The sequence below is a fragment of the Saccostrea cucullata genome, unplaced genomic scaffold (genome assembly GCF_032062105.1).
Source record: "Saccostrea cucullata isolate Sc308-1 unplaced genomic scaffold, CSIRO_AGI_Scuc_v1 ctg1153, whole genome shotgun sequence".
In the NCBI taxonomy this organism is placed as follows: Eukaryota; Metazoa; Mollusca; class Bivalvia; order Ostreida; family Ostreidae; genus Saccostrea; species Saccostrea cuccullata.
This window is the reverse complement of record NW_026930762.1, coordinates 72,544-87,560: the sequence shown is the minus strand read 5'-3', so window position 1 is coordinate 87,560 and position 15,017 is coordinate 72,544. Positions and strand designations below refer to the sequence as shown.

The following is a 15,017-nucleotide window of genomic DNA, read 5'->3' as shown; positions in this document are numbered from 1 at the left end:
TTTTGGTCATAAAGAAAGGGACAGCCAATCCTACGTAACAGGCAAAAGGTCAACCATTGGAATAAATTATCAACAAAATGATAAAAAGTAAAGATTTTGCAAGAAGTTTAATATGAATTTTAAATTGTATTTCAAAAGTCAAAAGGATAAAGAGGTACAGAAATGTAAGTAAAAATTCAAGTCGCAAATTGATGTTTGTAGTTGAAAATTTTGATAAAATAACAAATATGGTCAGGGCGGAGCTCTTACACATGAGTATATAAATGCGACAGGGAAAGATTCCTCGTCTGGAATTCCGACGGGTTGTGTCTTCTCTGTTGTATTTATACAGGTAAGTGATTTTTACAAGCTTTCGTAAATAATTTTAATAAAAGCTAAGTTTCAGTTGGCTCATTTTCTTTACAGGTTAAGATATTTTATAATGTTTAATATTTCTTGTACTATTTATTGTGTTGAATGAAGTTGTTTAAAATATAAAATGGATTGTAAAAATATAGAGAAATTCCGACGAGTTGTGTCTTCTCTGTTGTATTTATACAGGCCATTACTCAGAACATGAGGGCAATCCAGTTTCCAAGAGGGGAGAAATAAAAGCTTTCGTAAATAATTGGTCATTGGTCAACAGAGGAGTAAAAGAGTGATTCAGTTGGTTAACCTCTCAGTGCGGAATTTAATAAGATCCTGGTGGATATCAAACATATACATGATCGGCCCAATGTCATTCGGGACTCTGCCTTCCTAAACCTTTGCTGGCTGGGATAAAACATCAACTAAGGCTGGAGTCCAGAATGAGGTTGACCCGGTTATGATAGAATTTTAACGCGCGGTGACAAGGTTTAGAGTGTGTTATAGAAATTTGAACGTCCTTGATTTCTAATGGATTTTATAAGAAAAATGACACTGAATGTAGATATTGATTTATAAATGCGTCAATAGTAGGGGCACTCAGGACAGCCACGAAATCAGATATTGAAAATATGTAACACCAACGTTCTAACTTTTCTTGGATCCATAAAAAGAACGAAGATAATTATAATTCAATTTATGTGTACAATTTTTTTCAACTTTATTTTAACTTCATGTTGTGCAAGTTTGTTAGAATTTTGATCAGAAATACGGAGATCATAAAAAAAAATTAAGCGCGGTAGAGAAATCTGCTAACAGCGACAAAATGGATTTTGACGTCAAGGCGGAGCTGTGAGCACACTCAAAATTTTGTGTAGCACTTTATAGAACTGTTTTCAGACTGAATTACATGCTAAAACAATAACAACGAGAACAAATAATATGTAAGGGTTTGTTATTGCATTGAAATACATTTTTTCTTACCAATGAATTCAAAAGCTTCGGCCGACCATTATTTATTACGTACGATTTTAATATCGTTGACCCGCATTGCAAAAACCGGCACTGCATGAAGCTAAGTCATCATTACCCACAAATAAAAAAAATTTAAAGAATATTTAAGAAAAGAAAGAGTACAGTAAACGCTCCCCGATCGTTTCACATGCGAAACCATTTCCGGCTGACGTGACGTTAGATGACGTAGCGATGCTGCTCCAGGTCGATAGACATATATGCGTGTTTATAATTTCACCGGAACTTATCTAATTATCAAAGGAATTAGAAATTTTGCATAACTGATGTTTATAAAATATTTATGAATTTTCATGAAGTTATCTGTGTCCTTTATGGAGTAAAGGTAAATGTCTCAATAAGTTCGGAACAACCCTCGTACTACAATAAATTTAAGTACTTCAGGATTATGTCTTGAACATGAAAAAGAAACGGAATGTATCGGAAGAAAAGAAAAAGCAGTTGATAATGGGAGAATGTTAGGGTACGCACATAAAATATAATAAGGAGGCCACACAGTTACTATCGTCAGGTGTTGCTACAAACAGCATAAAATAATGGTATTTTTAAAAAGGTGCACGAACAACCAATTATTATTTACCTAGCCAGTGGCAGGTCGTTCGGTTCGTGATCGGTAGACCACGATTCGATTTTTATTTACTACGCCATGTCAAACCTAATATTAGATAAAAGCATAACTAATTGCTGTTTCTTTGCTTTAACAGCTCAACAATAGAAGTAAAAGTCTTAGTTCTTAATTACGCATGTGACCTAAGAAAACCTAGGTCCCGTATCACAGCGTTGTTGACACAATAACGAACGCACACTGTAAAAATGACTCTGAGTGTCCAGTATACTACTAAATATGAATGAATACTGTGAAGTTTCTATAAAGCTAATGCTCTAGAATATTCTGTACATATAACTTGCACAAAGTTTGATCTACCTTGAAATATATTTTATTGAAAAGGACAAAAAACCTAGGCCCCTCGAGACACTTTGGTAAGATTAGGTGCCTAGGAGGAGTTTGGAAGAAAGATGTAGAGTTTTCAAATGATCGATATAATTTGTAATATCATAAGTAGGATATTATAAAGATGTTTAGGAGCCGTTTAGAAGAAAAGATAAAATTTGACCCACAAGAGGTAGGTAGTCATAACAAAAACGTACTATAACTGACTATCATTTACGATATACATATAATTAATTTCTGCAGATTTCTTATTTTTCGCGAGTACCTTCTCTAGCGAAATGACTCTTTAGAGTCAAATCAAGAGAACAATATTTCGCAAATGGACGCTTGATCAAGAAAATTAACATAGATTTCGACACCATAAAAATAAAATCGAGTAATTTTATTTTTGATGCTTCTCGCGTTATTAATCTACAGAAATGTATAATAAATCAAAACTTCACTATAGTAAATCAAAGCATATTTACTATGAATTCCATAACATTATTACTCTTAATTTTCAAAAAAAAGTTCTAGAGTGAATAATTATGAGAATAAAGAATTAAAGACCGGTTTCATTTATTAATGTCATCTTTTGTTTAGAAAATAAAGGGAATTAGATCAGCTTATGAAGCCTCCATTGTAATATATATAACGTTAGAAATATTTCATTGATTATAATTCCTTTGTTTCATAAAAATCTTCCTGACAAAATTACCAGCATCTAGTCTAAATCAATATTCCTGTGTTATTTATGGCCATGTTTGAGAGTTTCTTTTCAAATTGTTTTAACAATACCTATGAACTACATGCATGTTGAATATACACGAATAAAAGAATCTGTTTCCATGTTATTTTGCTAAACACTTTTAAGAATACTACAGACGGACCACTGTCACTAATTAGGGATGAAATCCATTACATCTGGGACCAGGGGATTTATGTCTCAGTGTTCTTTTCTGGGTATATAGACAATTCAAACATAGACTGTTCACCGTTGATAATATATTGCTTCAATACATTCTGTTCATCTGGACTGTTGATAGCTATGGTGGCAGGAATCCATGACTTATTGCGACCTTTACCTAAGGATATGTCTGCCTTAAAAACGCATTTTTAATTATAATATTTATGATAATGGACTTGTGTTGAGGCATCAAATATAAAATGAGAAATAATTGTCGAATGCAGATAATTTTGCACAGAAGTCGACATAATGTGGATCCAATGTATTTTAATCATTATTCTTATCCACAAAACATCTCTGAATTTGTTAACTACAAAAGACGTTACACAGGAATGTGACAATAAACTTATAGGTAAGTCATGTACATGTATTACATTTACTAATATTAATGTTTACATATCTTCATAATCAAATATAATCAAATTCATAAATTTGGAAACATGTAATCATATTTTATCATTTGTAGATCATATAAAATAGAGAGAAAAAACAGTGTGTTTCGTAATGTCGTTGCTGTGCGTAACGTTTTCTAATTTGAAGGACTCTTAAGCAAATGTAAATGAAATAAAATGTTATTACATTGTTTCAATAAACAATGAATATGAACATGATGTTCTAAATCAGTCGATAGATCAATGTGAGGGGAAGAGAAAACATAGAGAATTCAATTTGCTTGCACAATTTATGAACCGAATCTTAAGCTTCCTTCCTTTTTTTCGTATTTCCGATTGTTTATTGTTCAATTTCCTTCATGTTGTCGAAAACTGAATGAAGAAACCATCAGTATAAAATATTTAATTTTCGCTAGAAAAATTATTTTTTTGACAATTGTATATAAAATATAAATTATTTTTCTTTCCATAATTATGATTATTTACATTTGTTTCTCCTTATATAAAATTTAAAAATATCAAATATTATTAAATATTATATTTGCTGTATTGTCTTAAAAAGCAGCTGTAAAATTGAAATTTTGTGTATACTCATGCGACGTCATATACTAGGAAAAACCCGGGCTAAAATGACGTCACAAAGAAGCTACAGAAAAAACCATTAAAAACAATATAACAATAAGCCTATACGTATATAGGGCAGGGAGAAATTCAAACATTGATCCTTTTATGGTGTTTTTAAACATTTAAAATAAAGATATAATGATTTTATGTTAAATGTAAGTCATTGACTTGCACAAAGTCATATTTCTCATGAAACGTTAGCGAAAGCGTAATTTAAATTTTTATGTCGATTTATAAGATATATCCCGCTGAGCTATAGAGATAAAAGGTACAAAGAGTCTGACACGTCTGTCATATATTTGGATATTTTACTTGAAAAGACGTTAATGCTAATATAACAAGCAAGATAAATGTGATTACTTTAACTTTTCTATCGTCAGCCTTCCTTACTTTTGCAGCAATATACCTTTATCACCTGCATACGGGGTTTATATCTCTCAGTTGTTTCTAAAACGAGGTAAATTATTGACAAACAATTTGGTGAAACAAGAATATCAGCAGTCTCGTTTAACGTAATCATTTCGTAAGTTCAGTTGTCGATACAATGATCTTATCAGCAAATACAATTTGTTATTGAATCATTATCAAATGGTGACTGTCATTTTTCATACTGATTGTTAGGCCATTATTTATACACTGATTTTTTTCGTTATTTCCCGATCATGACAATTAAGGAGCACACGGCGGATGTGAACGGTCGACAGGGGATGATCATATTTCTCCATGCCACCTGATCCTACCTCACATGTTTTAGAGCTCCGTGTTTTCTCTGCTCCTATTTTGTGTTGTTTAATGAACATTTGAGCTTGAGACCTTGAGTACTGTTTCTTATCTCCATGTATTTCATAAAACCTTTAGTAGGTTAATTCATTATGTCGTAAATGACATCAATATTTTCATATGATTGCCTAATTATTCCGAATCTATTGTATGATTACTTTTTTCAGGTATATTAATAAACCAAGAAGTTTCGGTGAGTTTTCAAACTGAGAAAACAAATAATTACATCTTGTATAAAACAGATTTTTCTGAACCATATCGACTTCTTCAAAAAGGTAATGAGTAATGCTCCTGTTTTTACTGGTTAATATTTTTTAAAGGTATTGAAATTTTATTGTTGTTAAAAAGTTGCTGAAATATTTAGCTAAAATGTCACAAAATAATATGCTAAAAATATGTTTTTCCTTCAGCCCTAGAAATTAAAGAAAGTGGTTTGGATGTAATATTTGTTCCATCGTATGCATCAAAGCTAATTCGCGTCATCACCGAACATTTTGTAAACATAACCGAAACAACCGGAAGGAACCAAAGTATTGTTTTCGCAGAGATAGGAAATTTTGTTGATGTTCAAACAGCAGCTAAAATGACGTTCGCTATCTTTGCCGAACTTCATTGGCATCTTTCGATCATTTTCTTCGACTCTTCATACGGTGAGAAGCTTTAGGCATACAGTTAGAAGAAATAACGAGAATTTTTATTGAAGAACTGACCCGTGTATAACATTATTCTCTTTTAACATTTTCAATAATTGTTACATTCTTTGTCTGAATAATTGAATAATGAATAATGAAAAAATTCTCGTTCAGTGGTTCATAATTACTTCTAAAGGTTTTAATTTAATCGATATAAACCTTTAATTTCAGCATTTCTTTTGGATGAATTCACTGCAAACACAAACAAAGAATCACATGTGCAGCAGTTATACAACATTGATGACTTCTCTAACGCTGATGATCTAATGGCGCTATTGAGAAATCTATATTCCGAATTAGCAGAAATTCATATTAATTTTACTGTTCTATGTAACCATAAAAATACAAGAAGGCTTCTAGAAAAGGTAAACAAGGGAACGAAAGATGAGAGTAAAATATATATCATACATATATGTACATATGTAACAGCTGAAAGAGTTTCTACCTTAACATTCTTACGAGAAATCAATGTATCATCATATACCTGCATTTTTATTTAGGTATTTTTTAAGCTGTAACAGTCGGGTCAGGGGAAGTAGTAGATAATTTTTCTATCTTCTCTCAGAGTTATTTCCCTCGGCCGCCATGTTGATGGTCAACTTGGAAAATTTTTCTCTTTGTCCTTCCAGGTGTGGCCTTTAGGGTGTGGCAGAAATATTTGGGTGGTGGGGTTTTGGAGTCGTTATGGATTAAAAATTATGAAATAAAGGAGGCTTTATCAAATTATATTGCACAGAAAATCAATTAATGCTTCCTACATCATGATGTTCAGTATAAAATCTTCAGGTTATTTGAATAATGAAAGAATATGACCCTCAATATGACGGCCAATGTTAACGGGAAAAACTCTACCTCATTTAGGCCAACTGAAAACTATCTGCAGACAGTCTAAGTCTGAAGACCCCAGCAGTCAATGTCAAGGTTGTTTTTAGGCAAGCGACTTTGACCAGACCAAAGAGAATTTTCGCCACACTGCTCTGCGAGATCATTCTTCCTGGCTGGTGGTGACTATTTCAAGGAATCGGAACGAAGACCTAGGCACTAACAACTCGCTGCTCGATAATGTACTTTTACTTAATCTTTGGCAGGAGGAAGAAATGATCAATATTCAGGTAACATATGTTTAAGTTAAAATGTGTGTATTCCACTTTTTTTATTAGCACAAAAAGTTATCATCTTTTACCCATAACTTGTGAAATGCTGCAAAAATGAATCTGTACTGTTTTAAAACTCTGTTATAGAACTGCAGCAAGGATGGGGGCGAAGAGATGTATTACATACATACACTAATGTGGAAATCAGAAGGGCAGTGTTCTCCTCAGTGCAATCTATATAGACAATTTGAAGTAATTGGCTGTATGCATCCCAATGGGCATCTTTATACAGTTTCTCCGTTCTTTCCTAATTCTGATTTTGGATTTAATAAACGACATATGTTGGTGACAACCAAATGGGTAAACTACAGATCTTCTGTTTAAAAGCACACCTGAATAAAGAAATACAGACGAAATTTATTAATTAAAGAAAAGATATTTTGTTTCTATTTTAATGTTATTTCAGTGGCCACCATTTACGGAGAGAATACAAGAAAATGGAAAAACGACTGACTACTTTGGGTTTTGTATGGACCTTCTCCAAGAAATGGGAAAATCTCTCAATTTTACGTAAGTTGATTTAATTCTCCAATCAATTCAATTAAAATGTCGAAATGTTTATTCATGTGACCGGTCAGAGGGGATGCTCACTCATCCATGGCACCTGATCCCATGTCTCATGTTAAAGACGTCCGTGTTTGCACTGCTCCTAATTTGTATTGTTTAATGGACTTTTGAGCTTGAATACTCTTCGTTATCGCCATATACATGTATTTCAATTATATGAAAATTAATTTCTTTGATCAAGATACACAGTGACAGAACCCGTAGATGATGAATTCGGCCGAATTCTGGACAATGAGTCATGGAGCGGCATGATTGGTCAGTTGGAGAGACGGGTAAATTGCTACCGACTTTTTCAATAAGGTTTTATTATACATTGAAGTAAAGGCTAATTACGTTATGAGAAAAATTTTAATTATTAGACCCCACACATGCCAATTAATATATTATATTTATACATTGTATCATCATAGTTACAAAATATTCATATAAGTCTGACGTACGTAACTCCTACCATTTTGATTTTTCCCACCAATTGGAGGTATTACTCTCACGTGTTATTTTCATATTTACGGTGTGTCATCTCTATAGATGTGAGAAAAAGATACAGATATAATTTATTTTTACCTGGTGCATAAACAGTTTCCATTATGTAACGCTTTGTACCAAAATAACATAATGGAAAAAAATCGTTAAAAAATACTCAATATCCATTGCTAAAATTATCATAAAAATGAAATTTTAATTAAAAATATACGTATTATAACTTTTCCCTTCAACCCTTTGCTCCCCATCCTAACCTTCGTATACAATTCAGCGTTGGTCGAAAAAGGAAAGCAACAGAAATTGATCTTATCGTTGACTCTCTCTCTCTCTCTCTCTCTCTCTCTCTCTCTCTCTCTCTCTCTCTTATGTTAAGGCTCAGATCTATGATGTAAAATAGTTTTTAAACGTCGTTTATTGCAGATAAAATGTTTCATAGAGTATGATTAATGTATTTCAAACGAAAATATATAAAATTTCCAATAAAATAAATCATCTGTCAGTGACAAAGTTATCTAAACGACCCAATAACACATTGCGCTAGAGAAATGTAAATAATAAATTTTTATGTGCCCGGATCGATAAAACGGGGATGCATATTGTTTTGTCCTGTCTGTCTGTTTGTATGTTTATTTGTTTGTCTTTCTATTGTCAACTTTAACCTTCGCCATGACTTTTGAACCATAGGAGATAGAGACTTCATATTTGGTATGCATACTCCACTAATTACGTTCTTTCAAAGGACACCAAGGTCAATTATCCTGTGACCTTGTCTGTGACCTATATACTAAAAAATAGTTTTTTTTCGAACTTTCGCCATAACTTTTGAACCATAGGAGATAGAGACTTCATATTTGGTATGCATACTCCAATAATTAGGTTCTTTCAAAGAACACCAAGGTCAATTATCTTGTATCCTTGACTGTGCTAAAGATAGCTTTTTTGAACTTTGTTGTCACCGGGCGCATCGTGTTTCACAAACACATCTTGTTACATTTACTTTTAATTACTTGTAAACAAATCTTTGCAAAACTGTCACAAAAAATGTTTGCTATCATGTAAAATGTACTACTTTGCTGGCAATTTCGGTAAGTTGATTTGCAATAGTTTAGTTATAGGTAAGTATAAAAAAAATAACTAGGAAGAAAGCACTACAAATTTTCAAAGTTATGTTGTTATATAAAGTAGATTTTTCAGATTACACAGTAGTGTTACGCAGGATCGAGCACACATCTAATCCCACAAAGAAATACTAGTATATAAAATGGAAAGAGTACATGCTACGAATTCAATAATGAGAACAGAGAAATTAAATTTGATAAAATCTTTAAATGATTTGACAGGAAGTAGATTTGATGGTTGCCACTACCTCAGTCCGCCAAGACAGAGAGGAGGTGATGGACTTCACATTGCCTTTTTATTACGATACATCAACATTACTCATGAAAAAACCGGACCCTGATGAGAAAAAATTGTTGATCCTTGCAAAGCCTTTACGTTGGGAAGTAAGTCATTTAAAGTCAAGTCACAAGTCCGGTTTCTTACTTCATTGCCGATAATTTACGTTAGTATATAAACGTAAGAAATTAAGTGTCTTTAATTAGAATTTATGAATTTCTGATTTAAAAACAAAATTGTTTTTAAATCAGATTTTACCCAATCAAATGACGTGTTACAACTGAATTATATGTAGATAATACACTGCATATGTTCTTGAAATTGTCTAATGCTTTTTTTTTTGGACAAAAGAAGTTAAAAGTTAATACTGAATATTATGCTCACATTCATGATCTTCTTACATCAGTGTATAACTTTGAAAATTAAAAAAAGTCTTTTCTGAAAAGGGGAAAAGTTTATTCCTCTTCCGTCCGACTTTCTGTTTATCCTTTCAAATATTAAAGCTATATATGCCGTATTAGTGTTTTATTTTAAAAGTAATAAATATATGTGGTGTCTCGTCAAGTTATATAAGTTATATACTTTCTGCAAATAAGACAATTCCATATTTTATCACTTTTAAAAGTTATGAAATATTATTTGGTAAAAATTATTTTCTCTCCGTGTTTGATAAAAAACCGCCTCTTATTGAAATATTCATGATCACGTTGTCTCGCATGTTTACAGCAACAAATATTCTTCAAATCTGTGAATGAACCTTTAAGCATGGTAGATACTACGTTTTTACTACAAACACGTGAGTTAGGGATTGTCAATATTAAGAGCGGTTGCTTTTTGTACCGAGGAATAATCACGTGCAATTGTTTTTTCAATGGACATTTTCGGTTGGGTGAACTTCTACAGCTGTCAATATATGGATAAAGAAGTGTGGAAACCATGTTGTGCCAAAATGAAATAACCAATACAAAAAAAAATGATATAATTTGATCAATCAATATGGTTATTAGATACATTCGAAAGTGAAATTTGCAGTTTGGCAGTAAATTGTAGTGAATGAATAAAATTAAAGACATAAACACAATGTTCAACATCATTTTACTTGTCAGATTTCTGTCGAGCTAGTTGATTTTTAATTAAAACTATAACTGTATTCTTTATCCCCCATATAAAACAATTGTTTCTTAAAAAAAAGGTTCCGATGTATTTATTTGAATTAATTTTTTTTTGGTGTTCATCGAAATGCTTGGTTGTGCCCTCAAACTGGAATAGTTTTTAGTGAAAGAGTTTTAAATTCCTTGACCAATTTTATTTTATTATTTTTGACTATATTTCCAAGAAGGCAAGATGTATGGTATGTAAGTTTCATCTACATATGTAGTTCATATTAAAAAACCAAAAGGGATAATTGACAATATCCCATTCAGGGTGTAAACATAGCGGTTTAAATTACTTTCCATACATTGTACATTGACATAAAATATTTTTTCCGCATAATGCGTTCCATACTGAAGATCCGTAAATGTTCACCCAACCGAAAATGCCCACTAGCAGTACAGCACGGGGGAACTCTAAACAAACAGACCTGTACAATGGAGTGGGGAAAACTTTAATTTTCATTATTGTTAATCATTTGTATGCAAATATGAGCATGGGATTAGTTGATAATAATGTACATAATACATCAAGTCTTTCTGAGAGCGATTTAAAAAACTAGCCTTTTTGAAAAACACATGTAATATTTTATGTAGTAACCCATAAATGCAACTCATTGAGCTGATTGGTCTATTTGTGTCCCTCACTGAACAGACTTCACAAAAAAATATTTTCCTCGACCTGATGATTCTCGCGATGCTTTTCCCGCGCACATGCGCAGATCCAGGATAAACGTCAGTCCTTTATAAATATGCATGAGAATATCGTGTTCTTTTCCTGATCAGTACTTTGTTAATACCGAATAAAATTTCGTCGAATTTGCAAGAATACTTCATTTTTGGTAGCTTATCATACTCCAGAAATTTTTGTTCGGTTTCAGCTGTGCAAATATACTGTTTAACACGGCATACATATCTTTAACACCATGCAGTTGTTTGCAAACCGGTAAGGTAAAACAAAATAGGTTATGTCGTTGAACTTTAACAAATTATGAACCATTGGGCAAAGATAGACTAAATCCTGGGATGCCATTTTGTATAGTCCCAGTATTCTAGAAACAATATTCGAATTCTTCGCCACAAAAGAAAGGTCCTGTTTATATTTAATTTCAACATTTTACATGCAGTATTCAGGTTTCGGTTTTTCAGAAATTCACGTTGCAATGAATGGACAACAAGAAGTGGGTCAAAACATTTAAATTAGTTAAAATAAAGATCGAGGGAAGAAAATAATTTTATCCCGCTTCAGACAAATTTGTCGTTTACTGATTGGATAAAAGCTAATCACATGACGTCCTGAAATTTTCCGTATTACGTCTCCGTCAAGGAGTAATATGAAAATCGGGCACGCGATTCCGTTCGAAGCGTTGTTATTGTAAATAAAAATGGCTGCTAAGAAACGGTTGCGTAGATAGTTTAGTTAAATTTCTTGTTATATTTCTTGTAATATTTTATGTTGATTGTTGTTGGATTAAAACTTGATATTTTCATAATGTGCACATAGATTTTTTTTATATTTAAAAAGGTCTTCAGCGGGATAAATTCGAAACACAGTCAGTTAGGGACCTAATACGGAGTCATACAGGGTGTGGAATGGAAATCCATATTGTAGGATACGGATTTCCATTTCACACCCTTTATGACTCCGTATTAGGTCCCTAACTGACTTTGTTTCTAAAAGTATTTGCTTCTAAGGAAAAGCAACACAAGGTGACTGAGACGAACCTTGTGACCAATAGGGCTTGTATTTTCTGTAGGTGATGCTTTGCACGGGCGTGGTATTGGTTGTTTGTGGTTTATTTTTATGTATGACTGAGAATATTTCTCCCTTCTATATTATACACGGAAATAAAGGAAAACAGGATTTTCAGCATTCATTTTGGTACATGTTTGGTGCTTTACTTACACAAGGTAAATAAAACCTATTGCATCATTACCTAAAGAAGACTATATACAACGATTAGATTTCACAGTTATTGTTTTTGAATTTTATTGTTAAATTTGTTTTTAATTTTCAACAATATATTAAGTTTTTGTGTATTTTTGGCGTATAAGTCTTTTAATACAAAAGGTAAAGATAATGAACTTGAATAACAAGGTATTCCTAAAGAAATTAGACAACGAAAAAAATCTAACATGAATCTAATATTTGTTCTACTTTTTTCAAAGGTGGTGAAAGCGTCCCTAAGTCACCAAGTGGCAGGACACTCATTAGTGCGTTTTGGTTATTCTCCATTGTTTTGGTTGGGACTTATAGTGGGAATCTAATTGCTTTCCTTACCGTGCCCCTTGATAAACCTCCTTTTAATTCCCTGGATGAAATGATTGTCCAGTCAGAATACAAATGGGGTACCATAGGAGGAACATTCTTCGTTACTTGGTTCAATGTAAGTTTGAATACAGGTTAAAGGAATTCAGTTCTAAAACAAGTTTTTTTTTTACACGTTTGGAACAGATATATAATCCAATGTTATTGTAATTATAAAATAAGAAGATATTTTTTTCATATATATTTGACAGTAAACTGAGATATTGTTTTAAAAATGTCAATATAGATACCGCTGTAATAGATCTTTCCTTGCAGACATCAACGGTTGAGACTCTACAAGCTGTATGGGCAGGGATTAAAAGATTCAACGAGACTGATCCCGAAGTCTTAAGTCCTGATCCCAATGTTCATATTGCCAAAATGTACAGAGAAAAATATGTGTACTTTGGCGATAAAGTCTACATGGATATCCGAAAATCAAACAGATGTGCGCTAATGACAGCAGAGGAGGAAATTCCCAACAACTATTATGCAGTAGGACTTCCAAATAATTCTCTCTACACCAAAATATTTTCGGATCAGTAAGTTTGTATTCAATTTGAATTATTTGCTGCTATCAGACATACTTTTATCGAAAACTCTCTTCATATTGTTTCCGGACTTTATTTTGTTTTTCATTATAATTTGTTTCAACACAAGATGGTCAGTTCTTTGGATACTGTGTTCCACAAACATTCGTGTATTCCCTGGTTATACATGTATTTGGTTTAGTGGCTTAGTTAGACAGATTTTCCCGTGATTTCCCGATCATGACAAGGAGCACACGGCGGGTGTGACCGGTGGGCAGGGGATGCTGACCCCTCCACGGCACCTGATCCCACCTCCAATATTTGGAGGGCCGTGTTTGCTCTGCTCTTATTTTGTATTGTTTCATGGACTTTTGATCTTGACTACTGTTCGATATCTCCAAATGTTTCATTCTAACAAGGTATGATAATCATTTAATAAAAAGTGAAAGAAAACAATATAATAGAATCCATTTTACCATGTAAATGTCATGTAAGACATATATAAAATGAATAATAAACTTATAAGTTAAATGATAATGATAATAATATCATTTTATTCCTTAGAATCATATCACTTCAAGAAGGAGGGATCATGCAAACCTTTAAGGTGAAACACTGGCCGAAGTCTATTTTTTGCTTCGCACCCTCGGGACTTCAGTCTCGTCCAATATCGTTGATAGACCTCCAAGCTGCTTTTTATCTCACGGGTATAGGTATTGCAATGGGATTTCTTGTTCTGAAATTGGAGTTTATACTTAGCTGGTTTACAAGGAAATGCTGTCATCAAAACCATGAAAAATGTGTTCACTTGAGAACTATTCCGACGAATAAGGACACGTTGGATACAGTTACAGTAGAACACATCGTGCCTGACCCAGTGTCAGAAATGGAGGACGAAAAAGAAAATATAACATTTTGTCATTTTATCAAGATGTGATATATGAATAACAAAAAAAACATATATGCCTCACCAAAGCCATTTTCTGGCTTTCAAGCTTCCCACAGAGAAGATTTTTTAAAAAAGAATTCATTATTGATACCCATTGAGTTTGTGTTCTGTTAAACACTAATGAAAACACAAGACTGGAATTTGAGTGGGCTATTATTGATGAACAGATGACAAAGCAATTGAAATATCCCAGTACATAGAATTATTGTTAATACGAAACACAATTACACATATTATGTTATATAAACAAAACATGTAGCAAAATCTATAATAAAATCTAAGATTACTTGTGCTACAAAGTGTACAAGTGTCAAAGATGGGGCGTAGGCTGTTCTCCGTCTTTAAAAAAAGCAACAAGGAGTTCTTGAACAAGTATGACAAGCTATTTTTAACAGTTAATATTTGCAGGCCGCAGAATCATGAAACAGATGTACACTTAGTGTGACCAAATAATTACATATATTTTAATTCATATATTTATTTAGGCGAATACCGTGCTCACTTTTGTAAACTTATTTCTTATTCGATTATTTGAATTAAGTGAGTATGATTCTAACATTTGGTAAAGGTTTTTGTCGAACACTCTTTTGTTATCTTATCCCTGATTGGCGTATTTTTTAAAATCAACTCAATCCACTTGCGCAGTAGATCTGGGTATAAATACTCATGTTCGATTGAAATTACTTGTCCCGCCAACCAGTTTTCAAGGTCACAACT

The 15,017-nt window shown here is 32.7% G+C and overlaps 1 protein-coding gene across 1 annotated transcript; it reads left to right on the top strand.

Annotated features, from left to right (window-relative positions):
* Nucleotides 1–5,587: 5,587 nt before the first annotated feature.
* Nucleotides 5,588–14,470, top strand: LOC134229999 (glutamate receptor ionotropic, kainate glr-3-like). Its single transcript, XM_062711771.1, has 11 exons — nt 5,588–5,721; nt 5,935–6,128; nt 6,696–6,875; nt 7,005–7,217; nt 7,324–7,427; nt 7,666–7,756; nt 9,308–9,469; nt 12,271–12,424; nt 12,683–12,900; nt 13,098–13,363; nt 13,916–14,470. Exons 1-11 carry the CDS (start codon nt 5,655–5,657, stop codon nt 14,286–14,288), a joined length of 2,022 nt encoding a protein of 673 aa, XP_062567755.1. The 5' UTR covers nt 5,588–5,654; the 3' UTR covers nt 14,289–14,470.
* Nucleotides 14,471–15,017: the final 547 nt, after the last annotated feature.